Source organism: Theobroma cacao, chromosome 9, assembly GCF_053813885.1.
Source record: "Theobroma cacao isolate CCN51 chromosome 9, ASM5381388v1, whole genome shotgun sequence".
Classification (NCBI taxonomy): Eukaryota; Viridiplantae; Streptophyta; class Magnoliopsida; order Malvales; family Malvaceae; genus Theobroma; species Theobroma cacao.
Genome location: NC_142647.1, coordinates 4,626,372 through 4,637,898, shown reverse-complemented (window position 1 = coordinate 4,637,898; position 11,527 = coordinate 4,626,372). Strand labels below are relative to the sequence as shown.

The 11,527-nt window shown below is 32.5% G+C and overlaps 1 protein-coding gene across 1 annotated transcript; it reads right to left on the bottom strand.

Moving 5' to 3' along the window:
* Positions 1-1,317: 1,317 nt before the first annotated feature.
* On the bottom strand, positions 1,318-7,174 carry LOC18588391 (CwfJ-like family protein / zinc finger (CCCH-type) family protein). Its single transcript, XM_007012765.3, has 10 exons — positions 7,000-7,174; positions 6,621-6,894; positions 6,383-6,512; positions 6,169-6,288; positions 5,113-5,230; positions 4,103-4,554; positions 3,617-3,902; positions 3,167-3,260; positions 2,823-2,968; positions 1,318-1,932 (listed from the first exon to the last, which is right to left on the bottom strand). Exons 1-10 carry the CDS (start codon positions 7,072-7,074, stop codon positions 1,804-1,806), a joined length of 1,824 nt encoding a protein of 607 aa, XP_007012827.3. The 5' UTR covers positions 7,075-7,174; the 3' UTR covers positions 1,318-1,803.
* Positions 7,175-11,527: the final 4,353 nt, after the last annotated feature.

Here is an 11,527-nt window from a genome sequence, read left to right as displayed (position 1 = left end):
CCATACAAGTCAGCATCATACAGCAAAGGCTTCACCAAATGACAAGGATCTTGTTCAAACTGAGAAATACTCTATATTTTTCATTCTTTGTCACAAGGCTTAATTTATCTGAGTTCCTATTCCTTAGGACGCCCACACCCCCAAATATCTGGATTCTTTTTGTTCTATCTAACGACTGTATATTCAGGGGTGGGTTCTATTTTATTGCAGAGAATTGGACTTCTGGGGTCATCACAGCGATGATTGTCCATGAATTCTACATCAGAAGATTCATCCATCAGACAACAAACAAACATGTGGATGTAGACAAACCCCCTTATAATTTCCCCACAAATTCATTCAAAAACACTAAAACTTCCACCACCGTCCCCAGCTAGATTTATGGTGGACCAATTGAAGTCAAGAACAAATAGCACCATACAGATCAGATTATGTTTTCAATGGCGCAAATACGTGCTTGACCTGATACCACATTCCCTCCGTTTCGGCTCCCTCACCGCACATCACTACTTTTGGCCAAGAGTGCTTTATCTTTTTTACAAGGCAGCCCAACAACAAACGCCAGAAGCCTGGGACCATTGCGTAAAGGCTTCAACCACCTCTTTTTTTTTTTGCAGACCACGTGGAGATATGCAGTAAGCAACCTCCATGTCTTTTTTGCATATTCTATTGCTGTGTTTGCCTTTGTTAAGGCTGAAAAAGAGCTACACTTTAAATGATATTCCACCAAATCGGATTGGACCTGCACATAACCTAACCGGCAAGGAACCTTGTAATGTTACACCCCCGGCATTAATGCACGTAACTAACCTATAACGATTTAATGCAGAGCAGTCTTCTGTTCTTTCATGGAAAAATCGGAGGACACAAAATTCTTCGCTGCTTTAAGAAGGCTGCTCCACATACAAAATCAATTGAAAAGACAACCATACAGTCCCCGAATTGCTCTGCTACAAAAGGTGAAAAGGGCCATAGTTTCCCCTTCCCGCGTGAGCTATAAGATACATGGCCAATTGAATTATGTAAATTTAACTATTGCCAAGTGCCAAGTATGGTAAATGAATGCTACATTGAAGCAACTTATACCATGAGCCATTACGGCAAAATTTGCCACTATATGAACAAAAGCAGTTCAAGATTGGGATAAAACCACAATGGAAAACGTTAGTGTAGAAAGATTTTCTGTTTTTTTTCTTCTTGGAAAAGGCAAAGTGTACAAATAGTATTAGGAACGTAAGGCATCAACAACTCTATATTTCAATAAATAAATAAATAACAGTAAAGGCCGACTACTGGTGCTAAGGTAAAGTAGGAGTGTTCTGACTGTGAAGGCTACGCAGCTCTTGATTAAAGGATTTCACCAGTTCTTTAAAATATTATACAATTAGGAGGCATTGTGCAGGGACTAGTATAATGGAAGCTAGTTTAGTTAAAATTTCACCTTACATTGAAGGGTAATTCGGACTGAAACAAAACTCAAGGTACAATGGTAAAAAATTTTGGATCCCTGGAAAAAACCCTGACCAAAGGGGGGAAGGGTTTCATATCTTCTCATGTGGCAACTTACATTCTCAGGAATATAAGACGGCCATGCCAACCAAACATGGGCATAGTCGGTATCAAAGGTTCCAAGAGGGAATGTAAGATGTCCTGATCGCATTGCTGCTAGGGATTCAACATCCTTCCAAACTGATTAAGAACACCCTTCGACACACTTTGGTATGAGCACAAGGCTACTGATTGGAGCTCCTGTTCACTGATATCTGTGATTCTTCTGTTGGATCATCACATCCTTTTTAAAAGTCATTGACTCGGATCAAATACATCAAACAGTTTTTTGAAATTCTCTGCCAGCTTTGTTTCCTCTTCTTTCCCAAGTGTACAATTCCTCCAATCAGCTCTATCTGCCATGTTCAGTAGGCCTGCCAGAACCTGCATAAGATTTCACACCGATCAATCTTTTATTCATTGTGAGAGATCCATCTCCTAAACATCAGCTATAGAGATTAAGTTATGTTAGTCATTCTTTTTCAAAAAAAAAAAAAAGAAGCAATGAAAAGTATGGTGATCATTAGCTGCATTTAACCAAAGGACTTTACCTAATAACTAAGAACTTCATAATTCATATCCTTCATAAAGATAAGAAATCTCAAATACTAGAATATTCAAAACAGCATATTCTGCTTCAAATTTACTACTCAGATCTAACCCCAACAACAGCTTTTATTCATCAATGTAACTAAAACATCTTTATGATAAAAATAATTTTAAAATTATGGTGCAAATTCCAAGATATAACATATAGTCCCACCTCTTGAATGAACGTCAGATGAAGCATGAACACCCATGCCATTGAGAAGAACAACTTCCAGTTAACAAGGCAAAAGTTTTTTTTTTTTTTCCAATAACAATGAAAATATCTCACCACTACTTCTCTTATTCTCTGTTTTCTATTTTTCGAAAAACAAAAATTACATTTGAATTGCATATGTGATTTAAATTTGGCTCCTAATCATATGCTTTCTATATTACTTTATTTATAAGAAGCTAATCTCAGCTCACAGCCAAGACATGGTAACTTTGTATGTCATAGACATTGATGGGAATGAAGAACCAATCATGAAAATCAATGTTAAAGACATGAACACTCTAATTAGCAAAAATCTCGAAAGGTAAAAATCAAGGAATAAGGATACAATTCAAAGCATCTTGTTTAGAAATAAAATGCAAAATTATTTTACAGTTTTTACTTTAGAAAGCAGGTGCCCAGGTACAAATAGGCAGCATCATCTCGCATTCAGGAGAGAAATTAAGAATCTTACCTCACGTCCAAATTGGGCAGGAAACTTTTCATTCTCCTCAACCAAATGTGATAGGATTGAACCTTCAGGGAGTTCCACATAGAAGCAGCTAAAATTCTTATCAAACTGTGTCTTCAACCATTTTCTCCCCTCAGAATTATTGTTGACTGCAGGAGAAACATCAGCATAAAGATACAAAGAAAAATAAAGGGCCCATGCATTTGAGGAGTAGAATTGAAACCATATTCAGGATCCCTTACAGTCAGACACAACACATATGCATTGCATAGCCCATGAATATGGGAATTTTGAAGGAAACATTATCAACATATATGCACCACACATACTCAAAGTAATAAACTTACATTTTTTGGTAACAAATTCAAAACCCAACTTTTCAGCTGCCAAATTAAAAATGTCTTTAAGAGCAGCTGCTTTGGATGATGGAACAGGAACAGCCTACAGAAAGGGAACAGAAGATACAATTAGATGCCAAAACAAATACTTAACTATGAAGAAACTCACTATTAAGGAAACAATTATACAGAGAGAACCCATGTATGTCTTATGTATGTGTATTTCATAAACATACTCTTCAATAACTAAACAATGATAAATGAAATTGCTTATGGAAGCCAATTTAGCTCAGACACAATAACAAGACTTTATCTGAAGCGTTTCTCATATTCCACAATGTAGCATCCAATTACGACGAGAGACTTCATAAACAAATAAAGTTGCACTAAGCAGTTCACCAGTTCTAACACACTGATGTGTAACTCCATGATGACATTCATGAGAGAAATCTCTTTTACCTGAAGGTTGGCATGAGTGCCACGTTTTGATATCCACTCAAAGAACACAGCTTCCTTTCCCTGGTTTTTATAATACATCTTGAGACTGTTCTGGAATTTTCCAAGCTCAATCTCACTATCTGCTGATAAACAAAGTGTATTTGGCAAATGCTCAACTGGAATTAACAGGACATGATCTTGGACAAGTGGGCCTTTTGCTAGTGCACAATAGAAATTCTCTCCTATGCTAGTCACCAGATGTATCTCCACATTTGGGCTAGACAAACAAAACCAGCACTCTTTCAACCTGTACTCAGTTGCAAAATTGATAATTACTCTAGTGGTTTATATATTTTATAACAAGGATGAAACGGAAACACTCTTCATATAAGTGTTGTTATGCTGTCTAATCAATTTTTTGTGCTAACCAAAGTAACGACAATATGAAGTGAACTATCTGCAGAGAAATTAGGGGGAGAAAAAGACGAAGGCAACAAAACTACCAACCTGTTAGCACTATTATTGCCAGATCCAGGTCTCTTACGAGAGTAACTCTCACCTTCATCCTGTAAACTGTGCTTAAAGTTGCAATCTGGACCTTTTTCACATTTTCCTTTTATTATAAAATCAAGGCAAACACCTCTCAAAAATTGCTCCCTTGCATCTATGTCATGTTGAAAGTTGCACTTTTCTCCCCGTGGACAGCTCCCAGAAGATATAAATTTAAAACACACCTTATTACCATCTCCATTTCCATGCTTTTGCCGTTTGTTCGAGACATCATATCTCCAATATTGTGAATCAGGAGCATTATCACCAGCCCTCATTGTGGCTTCTTTAGGACGATCTACTTGGTCTGCTAATGTGTATGGTGATAAGGTAGTATTTGGTGGCTTTGCGCTGATCTCAGCAGCTGACATAGCAGATGATGGAGTTGGAGAAAGTGCGTGAAGAAATTTCTGAGGAGCAGATGCAGGAATCAACAGTCACAGAATGCTTAAAAGCTAAATCTAGCAGTTGCTGGCACTTTAAATTCCTCACAAGAGTGTGGATATTAAATTAACCCAAAATCATGATAGCATAAAGGAAATAGTTTGATTATGCAGAAATTCTTCAAGACCAACAAGTCCAAATAAATAGTAGTGTTGGATCATCTTTCCTTTTTCTCTTTTCTCTGGAGTGTTCTTTGCAGGGATGTATGAACTCTCTAAAAAGGAGAAAGGAGCTAAGCAGAGAACAGGATATTGTACCAGGGCAGGCACTAATCAAGTAATAGACAAGAAATGACACTCTCATTTTAGGAGGAGATCCGGTCAATATGTACTAGCAATTTAACTGTTCCTGGCAATATATATACTGATATTCTGGACATGGCATCATGTCAATGCAGGTTAATGCTTCATTAATAGAGCTTTACAGCTTAATGTCTCAGCCAAATACAATCAATATTTCAATATACAGTGAGGAGATATTTTCAAATCTAAAAATAAAGATGTGGTGATATAAGATGGTCAGACCTGCTTCTCTTTATTCCCAACGGAAGCAAGACCCAAGAACCGAGTTACATGCACAGCATCAACATTAGAATAAGGTTCGCGAGCATAAAATGCACCCTTAGTACCTGCAATGTGATAGCTAACAGGGAGAACGACCATTAGCAAAAGAAACTAACAACTTTTGAGTAACTGCAAATGCAATAAAGAAACAAAATTCTAATTGGGTTTTAAATTATGTATTCTCACATTTATGATGCCATAGCCTTTCAGCAGAAAACTTCTATGAACAAGGCCACATCTAAATTTATCAGTGGATTGACAGACAACTGTTGATTTTCCAGCCAATAGAAAATCTTCAAATATATAAACATAAACTTTTATGCTGATAACTACCAAAATGCTCCCTAAAATCCACATTCTTCCCACATAACAAATCTTCGCACTTGACATTGAACCATTAATCCATATTCCCTAGTTTATTTCATGAAAACGAAATTCAATTCCTAACATATGAGGAAATACCTAACTCAGAATATATATATATATATACACTACAACCTTTATCTGACCATGAAAATTGCTGATTTGAAAGGTTACAGTAGTACGGACCTGAGATATTCTAATTGAGAGGAGATAGAGATGAATTACAAGCATGGTGTCTTTTATGAATCAGGATGTCTAAGATGTCTAAGATAGACTTACTTGTAATGGTAAAACTGTGAGTCTTGTACAACACAGAAGCTAGCGACATGGAAAAAAGCATAATATCAAAATATACCTTTCATTTGTAACATCTCACTGAGAGTAAGGCCTTAGACCATGCAGATTATAGGAAAAGGAAAGGATCATGTATCTGACCAAATCACTTTGCCATTAACATTTAGTTGGCTAAGTTATTGTAACTTGAAGTCTTTGTGAGAACAAAATCAACCATTAAACACTAATTTGAACAAGAATCATAAAATACTATTATCACGATTATGGCAACGTAACAGCATCCAAGACAGGGAACCATAAAAACAGCCTATTGACAATTGGCTACACTAAGTAATGCAAAAGTCTTCAAACATCACGTACCGTGGTTTGATCTCTGCGACTAATTGGGATACAGTGGAATCACTACCAGAAGAATTCGACATTCCTGCAGGAATATCTGATGCAGTAGCTCTATTTGTGACACCACTTGGCCATTCATTAGTGAAAATTAATTAAGGAAGTCAAAAGATACAACCACAAAACCAATACAAATGAACACATAAAAAGTTCCCATGCCTAGCAAAGCAAAGGATATCTTAAAAACAAGTCAACTATTCCAGGTTCCTCTGCGAATGCTCGCAACGCGTCAATGTCATCTTCACTATATGATCCAAACTGTTGACCACTAGACAACTGCCTACCAGATAAGTAAGCAACAGACAAACCTAAATATGAGCACAACAAATCAGGTATGGCAGAAGTTTTTCAGAAATTTCGCCTACTTTCTAAGTAACCAGACAGAAAATGCTTCATAAAAGTTCAAAAAAACATACCATGGAGAGTGAACTTGCCGCTGCCTTTTAACCAAAACAAATTGTCGCAAATCTTGAAACCGTCCATTTTAAATCCTTGATTGGCAGAGTTCTTCGAAGCGGCCGACAAAACCTTGGCCGCACCGACGCCGTAATCGCCGATAAAGTAAGTTGGGAGCGGAATTTGGGCCCGGCCTTCGATGTAATCCATTAATTCATCGAGCCGGTCCGTTTCGTCCGGAAAGAACTGGCCCACGCAAAAAAGAGAATCGAAAGGACCCGCTGATTTGTTCACCTGAAACATATAATCATTTCTTCAGCTCAGCGCAGTATAAAAGTAAAGAATTGAACCCTAGCAAAAAAATGGAGGAAGAAAAAAAGGAAAATGAGAGCAAATTACTGAGTTGAATCGCTTGAAGAGCTGGTTGGGACGGCCTAAAACATCGCCACATAGTAGTATTCGTGGAGGAGCCATCAGAGAGAGAGAGAGAGAGACCGTTGAGAGTGAAAAGCGGGACTGGTGCTCTGAAGAGTGATGGGGGAGGGCGGGGAGAGAAGTTGGACACGCTTGCCTAATGAGGACAGACTCAAATGGTCCGAGCCCTGTGGCCCATGTTTGAAATATATGGACCATGCTCATATGGGCAGATCCTTAGTTCTTATCTAACCTATATTTATTTTAACATTCAAACTTATGTGGGTTCATCCTTCAACTTTGAGTTGATTTTGACTTTACATTTCAAAAAATAGCTAACAGTATATGTTGGTTATGTAAGGAATCTTAAAATATATAAAAGTAGTTTAAATTCAATATGACAGAAGAAAAAAAAAAGAAAATTGAAAAAAAGGGCTTTTTTTTTTTTACATTGAGTCATGAGATTGAATTCTTTGTTTAGTATTTTTTTTATTTTTTTGATTATTTTTTCTCTTAATATTTAATTTTCTTACTAATTACATTTATAATTTTTTTATAACTACTCATTATTATTATTTTGTTATGCATGAATTTTTTTGTTTTATAAGTTGATGTGGTTTTGGACTAATTTCTTGAAATGTGATTGATTACTATTGCTTTCTATTTTCAATCTTGCTTTTAACATGTTTCAAATGACTTCCAGATATAATTTTCTTAAATGGGCTTCTGGCTGGAACCTATAGATTATAATGCATTGAACGAATCCAAAGAAATACATGAACAAAAGATTCTCATTTATCTTCGTCAATGAGCAAAACCCATAAATCAGTTCAACTTCATTATCAAAATCCACAAATTTCTTTTCTTTTTTTTTTTTGCAAATTTTGTCTTATATAATCAATTATTTACATAACCAAGTCAAGCAAAACCCCCGAACAAAATTAATGAGAACGCATAAAAATGTGAAAATTCAAGAGTTTAATCAAATCAATAATTGGACCTCATACGAATTATGTACCAAAAATTAAACTGGATCTCTACAAGTTTGCTGCTTTAATTTGCTGCAAGTTTCTGGTCTTGTTAGGGGTTGAAGGGGCTGGCTTTGTTTGTGTAGCGATTTTTTGATTGAATTGAAAAGAAGGAAACGGGAAACCAAGTTGGTGAGGTGGCTACCTACGAGGACAGGAAGGAGAAAGGTCGTCGCCGGCGATGGTAGGGATGGGAATTGGTGGTTGCCGGTTATGGTATGGGCGGCAGCAGTTTTGGGTGTATGGATCTTCCTGTGAAGAGTGGGTTCTGATGTGTTGGCCTAACAAAGTAAATTGACTTCCGGACAAGAAGAAGGGAAGCTAATTTTTTTTGGGGGGGGGCTAGTTTTTTTATTTTGATTATGTTATTTTCTACCAACCAAATATCCAAAAATGTGAAAAAATTGTTTATAAAAAGAAAGAAAAAAACAATGAAAACATTTTACCATTCTATTTGAAGTTAAAGTCAAATTTCACTATTTACGCAATTTTAATGATACAAAATTATTTTTGTTATGTCAAAACTTATTCATCATACTCTTTGAACCCAGCAAGGCAAAGTCAATGGCTTAACATTGTCCGAGGGCCTTCCAAACTGGTCCAATCTCAAGTCAAGCCAGTATTCGGATTGTGATCCAACCTAACCAGTCCACATAAAAAGTCGGTTCCAAGTGAAAGCAACTGTACATTGTTCGTAACATGCCATGGGCCGCGGGTCTAAGATGCTCCATCTGATTTGTCGCTTAAAACTCTATGAACCATTCGTCAAGCACACATGATCCTTACTTTTGAATAAAAAACAAAAAATATCTCAGGCTGAAAACTATAGTCACTAAGGACAGGCATTTGATCAAAAGCGACAAAGTGGCAAGAATATTCCATGTTCGAATTCCTCCATAAAACTTAAATCTAATATATATTTAATTTGGTGTTATTATCTCACCACCGTCGAGACAGATCATACCTTACCGTTTCGTTTGTTCTATAGTAAAATATTTTTTAAAAAATATTTTTAAAATTTATACTTATTTAATAAATAAAAAATTAATTTTATATATAAAATATTTTACGAATCAATAAAATTAATTACAAAAAAGACCTTACGTTCTTAAAAAACGTAAGATATTTTTTACATAATAATGAAAAAAACTTTTATACTAAGTTTATGAATATAAATTTGATAAATATTAATATTTAACTTAAAATATTAAAAAATTAATATTTAACTTTAAAATAATTAATTTAAAATATTAATATTTAAATTATACAATACTATTAAAATTAAAAAATATTATTTTAATGAAACCATTCAATACAATTAAATTTTTTATTTATAAATGAAATAAATATTACTAATAATTATAATACAAAATATTTCAATGAAATTATTTGATGAATACACATTTATAATAGGTTTAAATCTTACTAATAATTATAATAAAAAATATTTCAATAATTGTTATTTAATTAAACATATTTATAAGTATAGGTTTAGGATATATTACACAAATGATAAATATTTATATTTTTATAGTTATGATAAAAAAGTGATAAGATAGAAAATTTTTTGAAAATTAGAGTTCATTTTCATTACAAATTTGTGATTAAATGCTTTGAGAAATATCATTTTTGATTTTATCTATTTGTATTTCCATTCTTAATTTTGATTCCAAATTCGTGAAAATCAAATATCAATATTATTTTGTACTCAACTCCTATTTATTATTTTAACACTTAAATAACTCCACCATGATGAAAAATATTTTTCATAAAATGATCCAAATAACATAATTTGTTTTCGACAGTTTATCCAAACAACAGAAAATATTAAATTTTTCTATAAAATATTTTACACAAAAAAAATTTTCCTTCAGCACCTTTTATTTTATGTTGCGTCATATCTTATATTACATAAATCTATAATAAATTGAGAATGTTCACACTGTTGAAATGGGAACACAAGGTGCCAAGATGCAAGGGTGGCTCAATATTTCTAAAGGTTTAAAACGATTAAATATTTAAATGAGGTCTTTATTAAGCAAAAAAAAAATGAAGCTATTTTATTGAAATTAAAAAAAATTACCGTTAGTTGGAGATCATTAAAAGCATATTACATTTATTGAGAATAGAAAAAATAATTGAGAATTATTAGTATTACTGGAATTGGGAAGTGATAAAAAATAGAATTTTATTAGGCACATAATTGAAAAAATGAGAAAATATGTAATTTTATTAATTATTTTGACTTTCATATAAGTTAAGAAGTGATATAAATAGTTGATAATTAATAAGAGATAGGAAGTGAAAAAAAATAAATATTTAATAGATACTTATTTTTAAAAATATTTTATTAATTATTTTAATTTTTATATATTTAATATAATTAATTATATTGTATAGATTTATGGGGCCTATAAGATAGTGAGGCCTAAAGCAAGGGCTTTGCTGGCTCCAGACTAAAACTAGCCCTGCCAAGAAGCAAGGGCAGAGCTAAAGCATTTTCAAATTGGGGTTAAACAGAAATAGACATTAAACAGTTAAAGAAAATTTTATATATAATTCAATTTTCATTAATTTAAAATATTAAAAAAAATTCAAAAGATATTGAACATAAAAAAAAATACACATTAATAGTAATGATGGTATCATTTATATATATGACTAAATGAACTTATAAAATGAGTCTTTCACTTTTTGTGCCCAATAATGAAAGAGAACAATTTTTGAAATTTAAATGAATTGCCTTTTTACTTTATGTGTCATAACTCTCCTATTATTTTCTATTTATCTTTTAAATTACTAATTAACATATTGGATTATTGGATTGAACTATTAAGATATAATATGTTATGATAGACTATTAAATTGGACTGTTAAAATATAATATGTTATGATAAGCTTATATATATATATTAAAACTTAATGAGTTTGGATTAGTAAACTCACTTTTATTTTTTTGTAAATTTGATTGGCTTAACATATTAGTTTAGAATTTATTTGTTGGGTTTAACTAGCAATATGCTAACCATAATGACTTTAATTTTATCAAACAATTTGAAGAATAAGTTTAATTATTAAATAAAAATTTATTTTGAGAGCCATTAAAAATAAATATAATAAATTAAATTATATTAAAAAAAATAAATTTATTTTATTCTATCAATTTATATGTATATCCTTATTACTTAAAGTTTACAACATATATGCTAAGATACATGTATTATACTGAATAAAAAACTATATATTGATGAAATTCTAAGCAATAGTACAACATTATAATTTATATTTGAAAATTAAATAATAATTTATTTATTTTTAAATATTAAAATAATAAAAAATAAAATTTATATAATAGAAAAAAGAAAAAGATAACAAGTAGAAGATAAAATCCATTTATGATATAATAAAAAATAAATAAAAAGAATATAATTGATGGTTCCTATTAATTTGTGAAAGAAAATCAATATAGATTTAGAACATATAAG